We start from the raw sequence: 23,191 nt of genomic DNA, 5'->3' as shown, positions 1-23,191 counted from the left end.
ATTAAAATGCTTTTGATGTAGCTATTGGTACCAAAATTCCATTTTTTAGAGTTTTGGTTACTATTGAGCCGGGTCGCTCCTTACTACAGTTCGTTACCACGAACTGTTTGATATTATTGCAAGAAAACTTCTGATTCAAGCAAAAGATTGTAGATAATTACCGAAGATAAAACGTAATTGAAACCCCCAAACAAAAAATATTTAGTTTGGGTATATAGCCTGTAACTCAAGTAAATAATTTTTTTTCGTGATAGATGGCAATGTTTTCAACTTAAGAAATTTTGCTATATTGGGAAAGGCCTACCGTTTGCTGTTGTCGTATTTTTAGCTTCTCAGGGAAGATGATAATTTGACTCTCTTACATGGTAACTTTTGTTGCTATTAAATAAAAAAAAAAATAGTTTTTTAAACTGAAAGTAAGGAGCGATATTAAAACTTAAAACGAACAGGAATTACTCCGTATATGAAATGGGTTGTCCCCTCCGCAATCCCTCGCTCTTTACGCTAAAGTTTGACTCTTTGCCACAATTCTACTTTTTAAAATAATTAAAAACTTTAGCGTAAAGAGCGAGGGATTGCGGAGGGGACAACCCATTTCATATACGGAGTAATTTCTGTTCGTTTTAAGTTTTAGTATCGCTCCTTACTTTCAGTTTTAAAAACTAGTTTTTTTTTATTTAATTTCTGAACGTTTTTGAATTAATGCATTTTTGATTTTGGCTCTCCGCACATAAATTATTAAAATGAAATTTGTATATTAATTTTTTTTGGCTAAACGGCTTTCTCTTAGTTTTGATCAGACGATTTTGAGAAATAAGGGGTGGGGAAGGAGGCCTAGTTGCCCTCCAATTTTTCGGTTACTTAAAAAGGCAACTAGAACTTTTAATTTTTAACGAACGTTTTTATTAGTAAAAAATATACGTAACTTAAGAATTAACTTACATAACAAACTTTTATAATCTTATATTTTTTATTATGTATATGAGGGTGTTTGTCCCCCCGTTAATACCTCGCCTTTTACACTAAATCTTAAGTTTTGTCCCAATTCTTTAAGAATGACCCCTGAATCAGAAAGGCCGTAGAATAAATAGTTGAAATTACTAAAAATACTTTAGCATGAAGAGCAAGGTATTTATCTCCTCCTAAATACCTCGCTCTTTATGCTAAAGTATTTTTAGAACCCCTCATATGCGTAAAAATCTCTGTTAGTTTTAAGTTTTAATGCTACTCCTTACTTTCAGTAGAAAAAACTTTTTCGTGTTTATTTTTTCATTGTTTTTTTTTTTTTAATAGCATTGCTAGAAAATCCCGCTCCCTTTTCATTGCATTTCTCTTCCCCCATGACATATTTCTCCAAGAGAAGATCCTCCCACATAGCCCCCTCCCCTCAACCCCAACCCAAACCAAAAAAAAAACCTGAAAACGTCTGTACACTTCCCAATAACCATTACTGTATATAAACACTGGACAAAGTTTGTAACTTGCAGCCCCTCCCCCAGGGACTGTGGGGGAGTGAGTCATTCCAAAGACATAGTTAATATGGTTTTCGACTATGCGGAACAAAATGGCTATCTGAAACTTTGGATTCGTTGACTTTGCGAAAAAATGAGCGTGGGAGGGGGCCTAGGTGCCTTCCAATTTTTTTGGTCACTTAAAAAGGGCACAAGAACTTTTCATTTCCGTTAGAATGAGCCCTCTTGCGAGATTCTATGAACATTTAGTCGATACGATGACCCCTGGAAAAAAACAAAAAAACAAAACAAAACAAATAATCACGCAACCGTGATCTGTCTTCTGGCAAAAAAAATACAAAATTCAACATTTTTGTAGATAGGAGCTTTAAATTTTTGCTAAAGGGTTCTCTTATACGCTGAATGCGATTATGTGATTTTCGTTAAGATTCTTTGACTTTTAGGGGGTGTTTCCCCCTATTTTCCAAAATAAGGCAAATTTTCTCAGGCTCGTAACTTTTGATGACAAAGACTAAATTTGATGAAACTTATATATTTAAAATCAGCATAAAAATCTGATTCTTTTGATATATCTTTTAGCATCGAAGTTCCGTTTTTTAGAGTTTCGTTTACTATTGAGCCGGGTCGCTCCTTACTACAGTTCGTTACCACGAACTGTTTGAAACGTTAGGACAAAAGTCCTAGCTAAACGTGACGCTTTGCTGAATAGTCCAGCGAAATATCGTCCAATATATCTCTTATCGGTGTTTATTAAAACTTATGGAAAAGCTACACTTTCTCGACTTCTGAAATTTCTTAATTTCAAACATATTTGTCATGATTTCAGTTTAGTTCCAGGCAAAACACAGAACTGAGCATGCATATGCAACTGTAATGAATTATTTACATTCGGTTCTTGACTCTGGTTTGGACCCCTCTGCTCTTTCTCTCGGTGTATGAAAAGCATTCGATGTGTTCGCACAAGATTCTACTTTGGATACTTTCTTATATTGGTATAAGGGGGATTGCCTATTCTTGGTTTCTTTCATATTTATCTGGTCGAGTCATCTCGGTTGATCCACTCTTTTGTACCTTCCAAAAAAGAGTTCAGAAGGATTTGTTTTGGGCCAACATTCTTTTAAAAGTATGTTAATGATCTTGTAAATGAGGTCAAAAATTCAAAACCCATGATTTACTGTTATCTTTGCCAACCAGCATCTACCACTAATAGTGATAAGAGACAATCTTTTCTGGGTGTGCTTATTGGTTTTGCTGATGACACTATTCTTAGCACAGCCGGTAGAACTGAGCCTGATCTTTGTTTAAATATAGCAGCCCTTTTTGAAATAATTATCCAGTAGTTACTTAATTACAAATAAATTAATTACAATAAAGGGATATTAATTGCCTTGCTTTAAATGTTGGAAAGGCATTATTTCTTATTATCTCCAGAGTCTCGAAGGATTGCCTGGACTTAAATGAAATACACTTCTCAAGAGGTTCTTTAAATAGAGCTAAAGATCGGTATGTTCGATTCCTAGGCATCTTGCTTAATGAAAATCTTACGTTAAGTATCATATTGGCCTAATCAAAATGAAAATCTCTAGGAGTGTTAGAATTCTTAGAAGGAAAAAATGAATATTTCCAGGTCAGTTGACAAAATCCTTGTCAACAGCCAAGTTCAGTCTTATGTTCCACATTGTCCTGTTATTTGGATGTCAACCTTTCTCTCGTCACTGAAGCCACTTCCGGATAAAGCATAATATTCAGGAAACTAACCGTTCTTAATTTAAACTCTTGCTTGATTTGAAATCTTTTTATTTTCCATTTTTATAAGGGTTTTTCTCAAAAGACTTTTTTTTTCAAAAGATGTCGTGTACTCCTTTCATTTTTCTATAGTTATGACAACCTTTCTGTTGCCCTATGTAATAATACATCTTTTATTTTTCATCAGGTATCTTCAAAAGAACTTCAGAAAATTCTAAGCTGATGACTGAGTGTTTTTTTTCTTTCTTTACATTCGGTTTCACTTCGAGTTGATGTCTCTGGATTGGTTTTGGATGTTTATTTGAGTTGGTGACATTAGGGTTACCCTCTGCCTAGCTCACGATTTTGAGGGTTTTTTAGGTGGGTGATTGGATCTGGTTTTGATTTTGTTCATTTTTTGTGTTGCTATTTTTTCTCCCATGCTCTTTTCTGGCCACGGAGTCTTATAGGGGAGACTATGTTGAAGTAGTTTTCTCTTGATTTAAATTTTATGTTAAATAAAAGAACTCCAAATAAGTGGGCTGCTATCACTCCCCAGCATCGATTTTACTGGCGTAGTCCAGAAACCTTCCGGGGAAACAAGAGGGATTAGAGATTAATTTCAGCCCTCTCCCGAACCTCCTACTATATTTATGTGAAAGAATAAGAGAGTTGAGAAATCTAGATGAAGCTCAATTTGTGAAGCACACTTCATCCTGGCTGCATACAGATTCAACAGCCCTCCTCCATGATGATTTATGTAAAACAACATGGAGCTTAAAATTAATGCCTAAATATACCGTCTATTTTCTACTGACTCAAATGTGTCAATAAGTTGAACAACTGTCTCTGAAACTAGAAAGCTCAATAATACCCTAAAAGCTTCAATCATTGTCTTTGGCACCCTTTGGACCAAAATTTCAGTTTTGTGCCACAAAATGGCAGAAAATGCCTCTTTGCTGTGGCTAAATATTTTGGCAACTTCAAAAAGAAACTCGAACTTTTTATTTCCATTCGAATAAGCCCTCCCGATATTCTAGGATCATTGGTTCGATACGACCACCTCTAGAAAAAACAACAACAAAGAAACAAATAAAAAGGCATCCGTAATCTTCCTCGTCGAAAAAATACAAAATTTCACATTTTTGTAGATGGCAGCTTAAAACATCCACAATAAAATTCTCTGATGTGTAGAATTTAATGGTGTAGGTCCCATAAGGATCAGTTGCCTCCTTGGGAGCATTTTTCTCCTTCTTCAAAAGTCAGGCAAATATTCCCAGGCTCATAGCTTTTGATCGGTAATTTAAACTTGTTGAGTTTTATATATTTGGAATCACCATAAAAAGCTGGTTCTTTGATTTATTATTGCTTATACAACTCATTTTTTAGAGTTTCTTTAACTATTGGCCAAGTCACTCCTTACTTAGTTTCAGTTATCACGAACTGTTTAACAAGTAGGAAAAATTTCTAGTAGGAGATTTTCTTCCTATTTTATGTAACTTCAATAAAATCTTGTACTCAAAAGACTAAATAAGCGACTTCTATAAAAAAGACTACAACGAAATATAATCACAATGGGTATCACAAAACAATCATTTTATTCACCTTTTTTTCTTCTTCTTTTTTGAAAATAAAAGGACCCGGTTCAGTCCAAAAAAGAAAAGAAATGGAAAAGTGTCATTAAATAAATTCTAGTATAAAATTCCGTTTTATCTCGCATCCGTACCCTACAAAATAGCAGAAGTTCCATCTTTTAGTAAAATTACACGAAATGAAGCATGAGAAATTCCCAGAGTTCCAGGTACTCTTTCAAGTTGAGTGATAAGAGGGCGTAAACAAAGGAAAGGAAATTGAAACAGCACTGGCTTTCAAATTATTTCTAGTCTGAAAAATCCCTTCTCATTGTTTTATGATTGATCACACTATAAGACTAAGAATGTTGGAATTTTCACTCATGAAAGGAAGAGGCGGAGAGGCTTTTGAAAAGATAGAACTACAAAAGTATTTTAAGATTTATCAAAAAATGATACACCCTCTATCTAATTTCGGCCTAAAACAACTTCAAGGGGGTAAATCCATAAGGGGGGTAACAACTTTGAGTTGGGATTTTCGGGTTAACAACTTTGAGTTGGGATTTTCATCTATTCAAGAGCGCGAAGACCAAATTTTTAGCCTTTACAACCTATGAAGAGACACAACATCTCAAAGTCCCACTAAATTGAATGGCAGTGTTTCCACATATCGCTTGGTTTACACAGACAAGATTGATGATGACAAAGATAAAAAGGAAAAGATAGAGCAAACTATGCTGTAACATTGTATATGCACATAGGCCAGACATCGCACACGTATCATAAGTACAAACCAGCGTTGAGGGAAAATGTATTTTTAGTATATAATGTCCATATTGAAACAGGCTTCTAGTGGTTAGAATAAATTGGACCGTTGTGGGGTCTTCGACAGCCAGGGATAAACCTTGGGGGCCCCCGCCAAATCATGTTTTCTTTGGTTTTTACATAATAGAGATTGTTTTCTTCAAGACATTTTCAGACGTTTGTAAGACATTTTTCTTCAAGATGTTTTTCAAGACGTTTCAAGATATTTAAAAACTTTTTTTTAAACATTTTTCTTAAAGACCTTTTTCCAGACATTTTTAAAGACATTTTTCTTCAAGACATTTTTCAAGGCGTTTGAAGACATTTCAAGACGTTTTTCAAGACATTTTTATTCAAGAAGTTTTTCAAGACGTTTCAAGACATTTAAAGACGTTTCTTAAGACATTTTTCTTTAAGACGTATTTTCAAGAAATTTCAAGACGTTTTTAGGACATTTTTTCTTCAAGGCGTTTTTCCATGACGTTTTGAGACATTTCATAACGTTTTTATAAAGATATTTTTCTCAAGATGTTTTTCAAGATTTATTTGGTTGTTATGTAATAAGGGAATGTTTACCTGTTAAGGATGACGCATTCTCAAGTGACTTGTTTATTCAGGGCCAGTGAAGAATAACACGCTTGTAACTGATGAGGGCACACACGTGGAATGTTACGTAATGATGATGCAAACGTCAGTGTTACGTAATACTCTAAGAGATTTTTTTTCAGGAATTAATTTTTCTTTCAAGATATTTTTTTCAATGAGTTTTTCTTTTTTCAGGGAAACTTCATAATCGAAAGGTTTTTGTCCCCTTAAAAAATCGAACGAGATTTCCCCTAAGCGGAATGGAGCACTAGACAGCTGAACCAAGAAAGCCTCCCTAATATTTTGATTTGGCGAATACTTTCTAACGGAAACGTTTCGATGAAGCTATACATTAAATGTTTCCCTTGTCCACAATAATTAACATGGGGAAAGAAAATTGACTATTGGAAATTGCTTACAATTAACGTGCACCTGGATGTTGAGTAAAACTTTGGAGGGTATTATCAGATAATATTGGAGATTGTTCTTAGGAAATTTTTTAGTATTAGAGTCTTTTACTCTATTGGATATTGAGTGCGCTATCAGAGGTGAAATAAACGCAAGAGTATCATTATGGGTAGAAAATACTACACCTTCATATGCGATCAAAAGTCTATTTTTTCATAATAAAATTATCATCATAAAAATGAATGCTTTGAATGGATCTCATAAAATACTTCATTATGTTTTCTCTTGAGATGTCATATTTTCCATTTTGGGTCATATATAACGTGCGATAATGCTTGCCAGAGGGTTCCGTGTGTCAGCAATTGAGTTTAATAGGCTGGGAATTGCCAGGAGTCATTAGAATAAACATTATTTGGGATTTTGCGTTAAGTTTAAACGATCGTTTCTAGGGTACACGGATACGTTTACAGGACAAGGCCAGAAAAATATTATATGTGTGATAATGGTGGCCAGAGGGTGCCGTATGCCTGCCATTGAGTATCAGAGGCTGGGAATCGCGGTGGAACATCGCAATCTAATAATGAAAAGGGAAATTTCCGCTGTTCAATTAAAAAAATGATCACTTTTAGGTTATAAATTAATTTTTCTGGGAAAAGGTCGAAAAAATCTAAGGTGTGATAATATGCACAAGAGGGTGTCATCGGGTGGTAGATTGTGCCAAGCTGGCTTCAATTGCCAGGAGTAATCAGAAAAAACGTTACTGGAGGGTTTTCATTAAGTTTAAACGATCAATTCTAGTTCAAACAAAAACTTCGCAGGAAAATACAAAAAAATTGCCATATGTGTGATAGTGCTTCCCAGAGGGTGTCGTGTATCGGCCATTGATTGTCACAGGCTGGAAATTGCCATGGAACATCGCAAATATAACAATGAAATGGCAAGTTTCCGTTGTTCAAGTAAAAACAATGGTCATTTTTAGTTTATGAAGTTATTTTTATGGGGGTGAAGGTTGAAAAACCCTTAGGTGTGATAATGTTAGCCAGAGGGTCCATCGGGTTGGTGATATATGCCACGCTGGCCTCAATTGCCAGGAGTCATCAGAAGAAACGTTACTAGCGACTTTTCATTAAGTTTAAACGATCGATTCTAGTGTAAAAGAATATTTTTGCAAAAAAAGCCCGAAAATGTCATTTGAAAAAGGGTGCCGTGTGTCAGCCATTGAGTCTCACAGGCTGTGAGTCGCCTAGGAATATAGTAATCTAACGATGAAATGGCAAGTTCCCGCTGTTCAAATAAAAACTATGATCATTTTTAGTTTCTAGAGTTATTTTTGTGGGGGAAAAGGTTGAAAACCCTTTGGTGTGATAATGTGCGCCAGAGGTTTCATCAGGCTAGTACGTTGTGCCAAATTGGCCTCAATTGCCCAAAGATATCAGAAGAAACGTTATTGAAGGTCTTTCATTAAGTTTAAACGATCGATTCTAGTGTAAACGGATATTTTTGCATGAGGGTGACGTGTGTCAGCCATTGTGTATCCCGTAAGAAATTTCCCCCGCAAGAAAATCAAATAATGCTAGATGTGTGATAATGCTTGCTAGAGACTGTTGCTTGTCGGCCATTGAGTGTCATAGGCTTGGAGTTACCATGGAACATCACAATATAGCAATGAAATGGCATTTTTCCGCTGTTCAAACAAAAACAATGTCCATTTTTCAATCTATAAATTTATTGTTGTTAGACAAAGGTGGAAAAACTATAGGTGTGATGATTTGCGCCAGAAGGTTGTCATCAGTGGGCTGGTACATTGTGTCACGCTTACCTCAGTTGCTAGGAGTCATCAGAAGAAACGCTAATGGGAATTTTTCCCTTAAGTTTGAACGACTGATTCTACTGTAAACGAATATTTTTACTGGAAAATGCCCACGAAATGCAATATGTGTGATAAGGCACGCCAGAGGTTGTCGTCTGTCAGCTATTGAGTGACACAGGCCTGGAAGTGCCATGGAACATCGCAGTCTAGCAATGAAATTCCAAGTTTCCGCTGTTCAAATAAAAACAATGATTATTTTTTAGTTTATAAATTTATTTTGAGGAAAAGGGATTGAAAAAAAGGGATTGAAACACCTAGGTGTCATAATGTGCCCCCTGGAATTGCCATCAGAGGGGTGGGTGGTGATTGTGCCGCGCTGATCTCAATTACTAGGACTCGTCAGAAAAAAAGCTAACGGGGATTTTTCATTAGGCTTAAACGATCGATTCTAATGTAAACGAAGATTTTTGCAGGAAAATGCCCGGAAAATGCCACATGTCTGATTATGGTTGCCAGAGGGTGCCGTGGTCAGCCATTGAGTGTTGCAGGCTGGGCATTGCCGTGGAACATCGTAATCTAACAATAAAATGGCTAGTTTCCACTGTTGAAATACAAAACGGTCATTTTTAGTTTATAAAATTATTTTTGTGTTAAATTATTTTTAACCCTTAGGTGTGATAATGTGCACTAGAGGGTGTCATCAGGCTGGTAGATTGCGCCATTCTGGTCTCAATTGCCAGTAGTCATCAGAAGAAACGTTATTGGGGATTTTTATTAAGTTTAAACGATCGATTCTAGTGTCAACGGATATTTTTGGACGAAAATGGCCTAAAAATGCAGTAAGTATGATAATGAAGGCGAGAGGGTTTCATGTGTCAGCCATAGTGTTACAGACTGGGAATCGCCAGAAAATAATACTAAGAAAAAGTGTACAAAATACAAAACTAAGCCACAGTTCCTGTACCCCCTCCCCTTGAATTTACCTCTAGTAAGTCACCTCTTCTCTCAATGGATCTAGATTTATTGGTTAAAAGTAATGGTTTCCATACAGTATTACACTACTAATGTTGTGGATACACTGATGGTGAATTTCTCAGAATTTATTTTGATAATCCTCGATTGAACGACTTTCTAGTTGAAAATATCACTATCCTACCTGTATAATAGATTTCAGTGTACTAAGAGTAAAGTGTTTTAATAATGGTTGTAAATTTATCTCATTAATAAAACTTGTATGTACAAAAAGCCTTCATTCTTTAGATTCCTTGTTCGAAGATAAAATTTCAATATATTTCAAGAACGCAATTTAATCATCTTCTAGTCTATGTACATAAGTATGCTCGTTCATTATTGCCTCTAATATGATTGTAGAATTCTGTGTAGTGAAAAGGAAAAGATAGACTTTTTGATCATAGATGAAGGTGTGGCATATTCAAGCCATAATGATACTTCTACGTTTATTTCAGCTCCGATAGCGCTTTCAAAGAGTAAAAAATGTGCTGGTAAAAATCCCAATATTATCTGATAATACCCTCTAAAGACTTACTTAACAAACAGGCGTATGATGAATGTAAGAAATTTCCTACAATCGATTTTCTCCCCTGCACGTTAATTATTGCAGACATTATCCAGAACTTCATCGAAGTTTTTTTTATGAAAAGTATTCACCGAATCAAAATATTAGGGAGCCTTTCTTGTTTGCTGTCTAGCGCTCCATTCCGTTGAGGAGAAAACTTTTTCAAATCCTAAAGGGAACAAAAACCTTTCAATTATAAAGGTTCCCTGAAAAAAGAAAAACTCATAGAAAAAAATGTATTGAAATAAAAACGAAATCATGAAGTAAAAAATCTCTTAGGAGTACTACATAACACCCACGAAGACATCATCATTACGTAACATCCTACTTGGGAGCCTTCCTCAGTTACAAGCGGAAATCCCCACGGGCCCTCAAGAATACGTCCTCCTTAACACCGGTAAACATTCCCCTATTAAATGACAACCGTCTTCAAAAAACACCTTGAAGAAAATGTCTTAAGAAACGACTTGAAAAACGTATGAAGAAAAATATCTTGAAATGTCTTGAAAAACATGTTGAGGAAAAATGTCTCAAGAAACATCTTGAAATGTCTTGAAGAAAAATGTCTAAAAAAGTCTCGAAATGTCCTGAAGAAAACATTCCCTATTATGTAACAGCCAAAGAAAACATGATTTGGCGGGGGTTCTGAAGGTTTTCGCTGGCCGTCCTGAGTTTTCAAACAATCAAAGGAAAAACTATGACGTGACAAGCACCTGTATCTTTTAAAACATTCCCTATTGCGTAACAACGAAAGAAAACATGATTTGGTGGGGTCCTGAAGGTTTTTTACTAGCCCTGGTAGGTTTTTTTTTAAACAATCAAAGACAAAAATAGGCCCTACCACGTAACAACCACCTACATCTCTTAGAAAACATCCCCTATAACAACCAAAGAAATCCTTTCCATAAGTAAACAAACCCTATTACGTAACAACTAAAGAAATCATTTGCATAAGTAAACAAACTCTATTACATAACAAGCACCTGTATCTTGAAGGTTTCTTTAAAAAACAGTGTCCGGACAGGGATCTGAAGGGGATGGGCTCCTCTTAAACTCATTATGCTGTCACTACTTACAAAGACATTTTTTACGAAAGTTCAATTGTGTTAAATAAGAAAATACTTATTTTAAGCTAAAAAAAAAGCAGAAGTGAAAAAATATATTTAATACTGATTGCTCTAGTCTCAATCTTAAGCCATTAGTTGAAATCAATCAATGGAGACATCGAAATAGCAGGTAAAATTAACAGTATTTTAATTTTTAAAAAGACAGCCCTTAGAGATTGAGGGGTATGAAACAGATAGGATTCGTTAGAGCAATTGTTTTGAGATGTAAAATCTTTTAGCAAGTGGATTATGCTCAGTGATATGGTCAATATAAACAAAAAAGAAATTCGGACAGCCTGCTCCTTCTCTCCAATCCAAAGGAAAATTTTATATACAACCTGGTAATGGAGGAGAATTTTCAGATATAAATCTTATTCATTTCTAGTCAAAAGTACCATTATCCAAGGGGAAAGATTCGATAAAACGACTAAAAACTAGACAAAACATTTCATATATCCAATATAGCTTACCAAAGCTTGGATCAGAGCCGTTCAAAACCGGGGCAAACTGCTCCATGCCGTGGCTGGGAGGTTATCCACTTTGATCAACTTTTTTTTACTTTGATTCGAATTTTTTGCTTATATCTGAGTCTGAGGGAAGGGCGTTGTAATTAATTTTTTCTAGGCGTCATTAACCCTAGAAACGGCTCTGGCTCGGGTTTATCCTTACATCATTTGCGTAAGGACCAACTAATATACAGGAGCCATTGAAGCTAATCCGCTTTATTATATAGCAGTCCTGTAAAAATTATAGACAGGGACTTGTGCTAGAGATAATGGAGTCCATGCGCAACAAACGTTGAATATACATAATTTGTTTTTAAATTTCATTTGACTGATTTGATCCATTTTAGACTTCATAAATAAATACAGAGTAGTGAAAAGTTACGTACCAGCTATTAGGCAAGACGGCCTGTGGATCATTCTTTAGCTAGGGGGGGGGGGGGAAGGGGACATTTTTGACCCAAATTTTTAACTTTAAGTAAGAAACCTCCCAGAAAAATATGAAATGAGGGCCATGGACCATACCCTCTTTCATTCTTGGTAATATTTTTAGACTAAGAAATGTTAAAGTCTTCAATAAAAACAAGATTTAAGTACTTACCTGCAGAGTTGGAGGACACCCCTAATAAGAATTGATCCCCCATTAATATTTTAAGAGACGCTATTGAACATTTTTTCAATATACAATGCTTGAACACCAGCAATGCACACTGAGGGTCAAGGATTAGCAGCCTCTTTAGCATGTCAGACAGTATTTAAGAGCCCTAACATTTAAAACAAATCACTGATCAAATTTAACAAACGGCAGGATTTTTAATCAGCACAGCCATTAAAAACAATCGTTACGAAGTGCACACAATTTAACATGCGCTTCAAATAGTGTCATTTCGTGCTGCTTTAGACAAAGTGACTACTGATCATGCGCTGAACTGCAATTGCAGCGCAGCTACAGAGAATCATGCAAACGAATCGTACTTCCTGAATGTTTGGTAAATTCGGCTATCGGCAATTATTCAAACTATTTAGTTTCATATGTGGCTGGGGCGGCATAATGGCTATTTATGGTAGATTACACCCGGGCAAGTTGAGGTAAGTCATGTAAATAAATGCTGCACTCGATTCATATCCCATCAAAATTCCCAGCCATTACACAGCCAATACCTACAACATACTTTTAACATTATGTTTGTTTAACTATACAGGCTACAAATAAAAAAAACATGCTGCTGTATTAAACTAAAATAACTTATTAATTAGTTTGAGGATAAAAAGATAATAAACAAACAAAATTTACCCCTTGAAACTGTTTGAATAAAGTGTTCTAATACATTTATCGTGCATTAAATAATTATAGCAAGAATATTGAAACCGTGAAATGCAAGTTAAAGCTTCGAATACTTTATCATATTAATAATATGAAGCTTGAAGTAGGTATCTGTGCCAATTTTTCAACGTTTTTGAATAAGTTATTCACCTTTTCTTTTTGCCGATATACATACTCAACTTGAACTCGCACAAAAGAAACTCATAACACGACACAGGTCGTCCTAGCACCTAGAAGTGCCAATATTCTTCAGTCTAATTTTTCATTTCTCTCCGTAAGTAATCCGAGAGATTAGCAGTTTCCCAATTAGTCTTTTCTTCTAGAAAAAAATATGACAGAGTTGTTAGCCTCAAGTTAATTACGACAGAGCCGAAATTATATATAGGCCAGAAAGTTCGCGATTTAACAGAAGGATTTTGTTACTAATTTAGTAGGATAATAAGCAGCAAACCATAGCTCATAGTAATCAAAAGTTAAAAACGCGATTACAAAAGCTCTAGTGAGAAAGAATTCTCATTTATGGATAGTTAAGGAATGATATTCTGTTTGCAAAAACAAATTTTCAGGGATTTTTGAAAAAGAGCTTAAAACCCTTTAAAAATTCCGGCGGAAAAGTAGAGTCGTTTTAAGTCTCGTTACACCTCAAACCAGTGATCGTGACGGAGTTGAAGGAAGCGCTTGCATCGTTTAGTAATTCTGCTGCCAGTATTGATGTTGTCCCATTAATGCTTTTTAAAGTTTGCTATTAGTTTGATTCAGCCTATTTTATGTTTTCGATTAATCGGTTTTTTCAGAAAGGTATTTTTCCGAATTGTCTGAAACGTGCAAAGCTTACTTCTTTATTTAAAAGTGGGGATTGGACCAACCCTGGTAATTACAAAACAATTTCATTGCTGTCAGTGTTTTCTAGGATTATTGAAAAAGTTTTCTGTAGGATACTTTTAAGTATTTCGGAGGCCCGAAAATCTTTCCATGAAAACCAATTCGGATCTCGCAAAAATAAGACAACGGACCAGGCACTTTTGTTTCTCACGACAACAATATGTGATACATTTCACAATAAAATGAAAGTTCTTTCTCTGTTCTTGGATATTATTAAAGCGTTTGATTGTGTTAACCACAGAATACTGCTTAGGAATTTGGTCAATGCTGGTGTTCGCAGCAAGCCATTGGGATTCATTCAATCTTTTCTCATTGGTAGAATGCAGTGTATGGCCGCAGTGTAAATATTTTAATGATTTGCGTAATGCTGTTTATGGTCTAGATGTTGGACTGCCATATGGAGAAATTGGAAATGAAATTTCAGTTAGGACAATTTTAGCTATGTTTGCAGATGACACGCAATTTACAGTTGCAACCAAGACTGAGAATCAGCTAATGTTGACACTGAGATAATGACCTAAGTCAAATTCAAATTTGGTTAGAGGCCAACAGGTTACTAATTAATCTTGGCAACCCAACAGTTGTTGTTTATGGTCGTTCCAAAAATTATTATACGTGGATTCAGGCTTTATCTATAGGTGAGGTTATTGTTCCCAAGAATGCTAAGGTTAAGTACTTAGAACCGTATATAGACGAAACCTTGTCTTTTAGAAAGGATACTAAGGTTATTATTGCTAAGATTTCCCGTAAAGTTTGAATATTGTGGAAGTTGCAAAATATGTTTCCAGTTGGGATTATTCGTGCGCTTTGGTTCTCTCTTCTAAATCCGTAGATTTTTTTATTGCGGTGTTGTTTGGTCAAACCCATTTTCTCTTCACCTTCGTTCTCTTCGTGTGCTTCAGAATTCAGCTATGCGGATTTTAAGTCGTGTCCAGAACCGTGTTTTAGTCAGAGGAATCTATGAGAAAGTTAGAGTGGTACCAATGTTTAATTTTTTTTTTTTTTTTTTTTTTTACAGTAATGTTAAACTAATGTATCAGATTATGAATACGCAATCTAGGACCTTGTTTTAGTTTAAATAAAAAAACAAGTTTTTTTAATTGAAAGTAAGGAGCGACATTAAAACTTAAAACGAACAGAAATTACTTCGTATATGAAAGGGGCTGCTCCCTCCTCAACGTCCCGCTCTTTACGCTAAAATTTGACTCTTTCTCTCAACTCTACTTTTTAAAACAGTAAAAAACTTGATTTGTCATGGTCTAAAATCTAAACCAGAGGTTTTGTTTCATATATCTTGAAAAACGATGAAAATTCCTTTTTTGCATGTTAGCATGTATCTCCTTATTATTATTTTTTTCCTGCCGCAGGTTACCGGAAGATCACAGATAGATGTTTCTAACTGCTCCTATCTATAGTCTTTTATAAAATTAGCGTCAAAAAACCACAGTAAAGTGCAATTTAGCTCTAAAAATTGCACTTCTTGCGCCATTTCTAGAGTGGAATCGCTTGAAAGCACAAGAATGGTACCACTGTCTTTTATGGTCAAAAACCCGTAGCCAAAGGTTCAGAATCCCCCTTGTATATTCCCCTCTTAGTCCTCTAAGTAAGTGAAAACTGAAAAACGCGTTTTCACTACCAAATGAAAAAAATCATTTATATATGTTAATTATCATGAAAATAATTGGACCATTTATCTGCAGCTTTTGGAACATACTGGTGAAAACCCACCCTTTGGGCTCTTTAACTGTCTGAAGTGGCATCTATCTTGTGAGATAATTTAAGGGAGGTGGGATGCAACATTTATATTTAATGCCGTATCTTAACACAAATTCATTTTGTACTCTTTATTTTTATCGCCTATGTATTTTTTTTTTTGTAGCAACGTATTTACACATCATTTCATCACTGCCGCGTGAAAAGCTTGTATCTAACATTTTTTATATTTCTGAGGTATTTGTCGAGAACCCTTTGCTAAGCTGTGCTTAAAGGGTGCGGGATCAGCAGAATAACGTATGTACAATTACACTTTGATCCTCCAAATTTACATTCCCTGTGATTCTCCCTTTGAGAACAACTTAATACACGGTATTTTGGTAATTATCTCGGAAGCGTAAAAATGTCAGAGACGTTTTTAGGGGTGACTCGTATGATTTCGACATGAATCAAATATATACGCCATACAAAAATATAGTTTAACTATTCACAATAGTGTAAATCATGAAAAGATCTATTTAAGTACCTAAGGGCGCTTTCCTAAAATCGTTCCGCAGCATAGGAAAAGAAGTCTTAGCCCCCATTATCATTATTGCCCAGAAATCTTGCAATAATCAACAGTTCGTTATTATCCGCCTACAACCGTCAGGTGCTGTAGTGTTTATTCAGATCAAAAGAAGCAAGACTATTTGGTTAATCGGCAGAACAGGAAATAAGGGTTAATTCCAAAGAAATAGAGACATTTTTCACATTTGTATTTATATCTTTCCATAGGGAAGGTTTTGTATAGTTTACATGAAGTTCTTCTCTGAGGTTAAGCAGGTTAGGAATAATAACAAAGAGAAACAACAATAATAATCGGTATTTTTCCCATGATGAGTTATTTATCAGGACTTTCTGGCAAGGGGACCTAAGACTGACAAAAATGTAATTGGGTAGCCTTTTATTTAATGATGCGCATGCAAAATGTAAGAAATGTAAAAAAGCCTAAAGACTAATTTAACGCTTTCTTCTGTGTGTGAATGGTCTTTGAGCAGCATCTACTTCATCAAACACCCATTTCGCTTTTTAAAGATCTCGCAAATAAATAGAAGTGAAGATATTTCGATTCTAACTTCTTTCTTTTTTACTTTACGATCAAGTCCTGGAAAAAAAGTCAGCACCAACGGTATAACAGCCTTATTTTACCAACTAACTAAGCGAAAATGCGGTTAAAATTTTTATAAGAAATACATACAGAATAACAATTAATTATATTTCCACAATATCAAAGTCCATAGCTGGTTAAATTTCGGTTTAATCCCAGAAACGTGACAATTTAGTAAAAAAAAAAATATTTCCATCGTAACAAGTTGAAACAAAAAAAAGGAGAAACTACTAGAAAGATTAAAATCCGATTCAAAATTCCAGATAGTCCATCCCAGACAGTTGTACTTTCAGAGAAGAAGAAGAAGTTTTTCAAGGCAAGCACGCTTGTATCAAAACGAGATGCTATCGGTAAACTTTTTTTCTTCTTCTTTTGCCTTCCTTCACCTATTTGTTATCTATAGTAGATATATAATCAAAAGCGAGGACTCGAGTGAAAGAAGATAGCTTTCATGTTTTTAGGACACTAGTTTGTGAACTGCTTTCATTTTTCCTAGTCTGAAGGCCAGGAAACTTGTTATGAAAAAAAGAGGCACTCAGTGATATTTAAACCCCATCCACCTCTATAAATTTAACGTTAAATCATTGGTAATGATCAAACAACAAATTATGTTGAGGGTCAAAGTCAAATTCCAGATTTGAAAAAAATTTATATTTTTTGGTCAGCACATGAAGTCTACTTTAAAATTCTAATTGATTCTTCCTGAGATTTCATTACATGCAACTGGTATAACAGGATACTCACAAGCTAGCGAGGAGCGATTGCCCAAATTTGCACAAAAGATGGAATCTCCGTTCTCTCAGCGTTGGTATTTTCAACGTTGCTATTGCAGTTACCATACGTCTCATAATTGCAGAGTTTTAAATTTTAGAGCTTTGGTTACTATTGAGTCTGATCGCTCCTTACTACAGTTTGTTACCACAAACTATTTGATTTCATTACATGCAACTGGTATAACAGGATACTCACAAGCTTAAATATGTGCAGAACAGATAAATACGACGACTGGTGGAATAATTCAGAGATATACAAACATATACATAAAGAAAGAAATAAGCACAAAAGATCTGACGAAATCTGAGACTTCATCTGTAACAAAAATGGCAAATTCGGTCATATTTTTTCAGGAATAAACATAAACAGCAAGAATCTTTACATCCCTACCACCCAAATATCCACCCAAAAAATTTTTTAGCAACAATGTGATTAAAGAAGCATTTAGTTTCAAGATGCTTCCAGAAAAGAGAGACTAACTATTGAATTTAGAAACTTACTTGGCCGTGTCCCTAATATCCTTGAGCCGATGCTTCAAGTACAGTACAGCTAAATCGTTTTTCACACTATGAGCTACAAGAATTCTTCCTCTTAATATTTCCTTAACTTCTTGTTGTACAACAGAAAACTCTTCGGCTGTAAAAAAAAATAAGAAAATAAAAACTAAGCAGGAAACAAATAAAATTAAACTAGGAAGAAAGAGAAAAAAAAATAGAATTCATTCGATAGTTACAAGGACTAATGATAGAAATGATAGTAAGAGAGTGCAATACCCACTTGAATCTTGACAGTAACAGAGAGTATCGTTTTCTACTCAAGAGGAAATTCCTCTGAAAGTGTTGCAAGTCAGAAGTTTGAAAACTGAGCATGAGAGCAAAAAGAAGCCTTTTTAAGAACGATCATTCTCGAGGAAAACGATAATAGCACGGCTTGTACTACATATCCACCTTTCAAGGGATTGAGGGGGGAAGGCTTCAGGAATTCAGCAGCACAGCTTATAAAATATTAGGCATTCAGGATATGCAAGAAAAAATCCGAACATTTGGTCTAAACGTGATTTTTCGAATCATTTAATGACTCAAATGTGATCTTTCGTCCTACAACATTTGTTTGTACTTTAATTAAGTGTTTGATTTTGGGTTTTTATTCGCTTAGTATCGGTGCTAATTGTTATTTTTTAATATTTGTATTCGATTGGGTGTTCCCTGCCCATTTCTTGTTGTCCAAGCCAATAGATTTTCCTCGTTATTCAAGCCAAGGAATGGTAGGTTTCCTCTTCAAGGGTTTCCGACAGGGCGGTTCTAGTAATGTGCTCCTTGTTTTGATCTGACACTATTTTTAGAAGCTATGGGGTATTTTATTTCGTAGTATTGGACCTGATCGTCTTTTTCTATGTTGCTAGGTACCGCTGCAAACCGGATTTACTGTCCAACAAAGAAAAGTCACACGCTTTTTCCAATAGCTTTTGCTCGAATAATTACTTTTTTACAAAGTAAATGATTTCCTTATTTTTCTTGGATTTCCTTATTTTGGTCTAGTCCAAACTTTATTTCCTATTTAAATATATCATATTCTTCATTTATTAACTAATAACAATAGCTCCCGTAGCGTAATTGGTAAACACAATCGGCTATTAACCGAAAGGTAGGTGGTTCAAACCCAGCCCGGGGCGACTATTATTCTTTTTTCACTATAAATACAATTTCAAAAATATATGATCATTAAAAACAAGTTTGATTTTACTGAGTATTCGATCTACTGTGCTTCAAAGTTTTGTAGTTTCGTATTACGGTTTTTGAATTGTTGTGATCTCTTATGAAAAACAAATTGTAACCGTATTTTTCAACTTTTGGTCACTGTGAGCTGTGGTTCACCATTTACTAAGTCAGCCATCAGTCTAACAATTAACACACCAGAATTAATTTCTATTTGTAAATGTACCAGTTTTCAGTTTCGTAAGTAAATTACTGTAGGGTAGATTTCGTTTTTCAATCGAATTAAATTTAAAAAAAAAAACAATTTTTTTCAATTGAAAGTATGGGGCAACGTTAAAACTTGAAACGAACAGAAATTATTAGGTATATGAGGAGGTTCGTCGCCTATTTAATGCTTTGCTCTTTAGACTGAAGTTCGAATTTTATTCCAATTCTTTAAGACTGGCCCTTTAATCATAAAGTCCGTTTAATTAAAATAGATAGCTCTTTTGAAAGTACTATAAAAGCTTTGGCGTAAAGAGTTAGGTTATTTACGGTCTGCCTGAACGCATTAACTTAGTAGACAAAGGGATTCATCACCTCTTATACAATGGTAGCTGTTTGGTAGGAAATTCGGTAGGATACGTACCATACATAGCGTTAAATAAATACTGAAAAAAGACTCGGTTATATACCAGCTGTTTTCGTCTAGAAAATATCAGCCTAAATGCTAACATAAATGTATTTTATCAATAAAAGGCAGTGGATGATATCCATTATACTAAAAATAACAAACAAGTGTCCTTTTCTGACAATAATAATTAGCCATCTTATCCTCTAGTTGTTACTCTGAAGTTAAGTGATTGACTAGCGGATTCTAATACATATTTCTCATAAAATTCTAGTTTAGCTACTTTTTCGCTATGTTGAAAAAGGGGGTTAGGAAAAATGAGAAGGGGGTCTACATACTTGTCCTGAGAAGGTATTTCGAGACGCGTACCAGAACCTATTTTATCACCCTTTAAATTAATAGCACTAAAATTCTCAGACGGGTGATAACAGCAAACTTTTTAAAAGCTTTTCTTTAAAAGATTACTTACATGACGATTTACGTTGGAGAGCAAATATATATTTGACAATGATATAGAAGGGAGGCGTGATAGAGCATTTAAACGATATTCTATAAAGCTTTTGTAACTATATTATAGCAAGAATAAAAGCAAAAAAATTAATTGAGGAATTAAAAATACTTAGGTAGATTGAATTCTTTACTTTTCTTTAAAAAAGTTTCTTTTATCATCGCGGGCCGTGAAAACTATATTTTTCTAGCATCGAAATAGAGGGGGTAGGGTGTAATAGGGGGTGTGTTATGTTTTTCACTAAAGAAAATGTAGTTTTCACTCCATGTAAAACTGAAATTTTATTTCTGTTTAAGGAAAATTTGGACCAACGTCCCCCACCCACAAAAAGGCAAGGGTACACGATGCGACAACAACCGCTCTGCAAAGTCTGGAGACGGTCCCTATACATGGCGAAATTGGCGGTCCCTCCATGGCCCACTCAAGACTTGCGCCATATGAAAGTGAAGCTGCTGGACCTTCTAGGTCCCCCATGCAAAGCCATAATGTGCCCTCTTCGGCCCTCCGATGCAAGCTGTTGATCTTAATGAAAGTCTAAATTCTTTGATATTTCTCGAAAAGCTTAATATTTTAGCGTTAAAAACAAGGTTTTTCAGCCTAATGTATATCCTTGTTCAGGCTAACAAAGGGGAAAAATAACTGGAAAGAGTTGGAGGGCCATATTTTTGGCTAGTGCAAGGGGGTGGTAATCCCCATCCTCATTACTGATAAATTAGTAAATTCATTTTGCCTTAATAAAGGGAAATAAACCGGGATATTGGTGGTTCTAAAAATAATCCAGTCTTTGAAGAGCTTTTCGCTAAAAACAAAATTTTCTTGAAATTACTAAATATTTATGCTACCCACCCCCTCCATCTTTAAAAAGTAACGGTGTCATTTTATTTTACTATATGGACCATTTGAGGAGCCTTAGATTAATATTCTTTTCAGCACAATAACGAACACTGGCCCGTTAGTTATGCAGGCTTTGAAGGGGCCTAAATTTATTATTCTTTTCTCAGCTTAAAGCCATAAATAATTCAAGAGAGTAAAATAGATTTTCCTGACCGCACGAATCCAAAATCCAAATAGGATTTTTAGAGCATAATTGAGGATTTGTTCATGGGCCTGCTTGGAAACAGAATGGAGCGAACCCCTACAATGGACACCAAAAACCCTTTATTTAGTTTTTAAAGACTCTTTAGAACATTATAATACATGAAACGTAAAGAGGGACATCTGACGTGGTAACTTCTTTTCATAAAATTCCTAAGTAGTAGTGTGGTCCCAATAAATCTGAAGGGTCACTTTGGAGACCTATATACGGTCATTAAATTCTTAACTAGTAGTGTGGTCTCAATGCATTAGAAGAATCATTGTGGTGATCCATGTATGGCCATTACAACTTTAGGTGGTAATGAGGTCCTTCAAGGTCTGAACGGTCACTGTAAAATATTCTCTTTCAGCCTAGTAATCCTCGTCCTTAAGCTACATAAGACTGATTCAACTAACATCTGGAATCAAGTAGCTCCACACATTTCTCCGTATCTTTCACTATTTTTTTTTAGTTTGTTCAACTGCTAGGATAGTTCTTAATGTATGATTTGTTTTGTTCTCATTTTACACAACTGAAATATGATTTAACTTATTGCTTTAAAGCAGGTCAATTCACCTTTTTTAGGGTGGTCACACAGGCTTGTTGTAAGAGTTGTATAGCAAACTGTCCAGAACTCGAAAAGATGTACAACCAGCCAAAGAGAAAAGCAATTTTCCGTTCTTCCAACATACCACTGCTTAAAAAGCGCGTGCCAGTTTATAATGACTTACAATACAAAATGCATCTAACTTACACTAAGTTTCAGAACCTACCAAGCGAGAAATAACAGGAAGCTTACGGTATTGTTTAAGGGAAAGATTAATACAACATCGCCCCATGTCAAAAGAGACATGAGATATGTTGACATTGCCATTGATGTGGATCTAATAGAAGAAACCGAGAAGTGTGATTTCCAATTCATTATTGGGGTGAGGGAACATACGCTTCCCAAACCGCTGACCAAGAAAATGGCGCAGTCGTATCGCGCAAAAAAGGTATGACTTCATCCTCCACTGATTGAGACGAAATTGGACCTGAATTTCTAATGTCACCTTGTTTAATGCCACCACATTTGTAGGAAAGTGTAAAATCCTTGCCAAGCCACCTCATATAACTTATGGAACAGCTGGCTAGAATGCAAACATTCATCAAATGAAGCAGCTACAAAGAGGGGAAGAATAAAGAAGCTGAGGTCCAAACACGCAATGAGGAGAGCAGCACTCCAAGAGCGTGGCATTTATTATTTCAAAAACTTAGACAATTGAAAACTATCCATTTACTATTCTAGTGATGTTTCAGCCATTATGGTTAAAATAGACCTAGTTTTGAACATGCGGCGGTAGCTCGGAGTAAATGCCTCACGATCACGAGGCTAGCTGCCCACTTTCAAGACAAGAAAAAGAAAAATAAGGTGCTAGAAATAACAATAATTTCTTCCCAAAATGACCTATTGGTTGGAGAGTGGCACGTGAGCGATCTTCCATCATTTGCGGACCATCAAATAATAGGATTTATTGGCGATGCATCTCAACAGTAAAAGAAGCTAAAGAAAGGTATAAACAAAACAAATTGTTCACTAGCGCTACCCGAAAACTAGAAAATCCAAACTCTAACCTAGATGAAATCGAGAAGGACCTCGACAGGTAGATGGGAAGTTTTTCCAAATTTTTAAAAAAAATAACTCGAAGAGTACTAAGAATTGCCATCCGAAGAAATGGTCCTCAGAGATTCGGATGAACATTTGGAACGATTGAAACCTGCTAAAAAAGACATAAGAAAAGTAAAAAGAACATCATGGAGGCCTTTCTGTAAAAATATAGACTCAGAAGAAGCTGGCGTACTCAAGAAAATGAAAACTGAGTCCACTAGAAAAGCATATCAAA

At 35.3% G+C, this 23,191-nt stretch overlaps 1 protein-coding gene across 2 annotated transcripts in view; it reads right to left on the bottom strand.

Annotated features, from left to right (window-relative positions):
• LOC136027303 (RNA exonuclease 4-like) overlaps window positions 1–23,191 on the bottom strand; it is an 89,130-nt gene that overhangs the window by 30,592 nt on the left and 35,347 nt on the right. For both annotated transcript variants that reach the window (XM_065704413.1, XM_065704414.1), the window contains exon 5: window positions 17,901–18,036. In XM_065704413.1, the coding sequence (XP_065560485.1) occupies window positions 17,901–18,036 (136 nt within the window). The remainder of the gene's footprint in view (window positions 1–17,900; window positions 18,037–23,191) is intronic.

This window comes from Artemia franciscana, chromosome 5 (assembly GCF_032884065.1).
Source record: "Artemia franciscana chromosome 5, ASM3288406v1, whole genome shotgun sequence".
Lineage (NCBI taxonomy): Eukaryota > Metazoa > Arthropoda > Branchiopoda > Anostraca > Artemiidae > Artemia > Artemia franciscana.
Note: the sequence above shows the minus strand (reverse complement) of the source record. Positions and strands in the feature narration are given on the sequence as shown.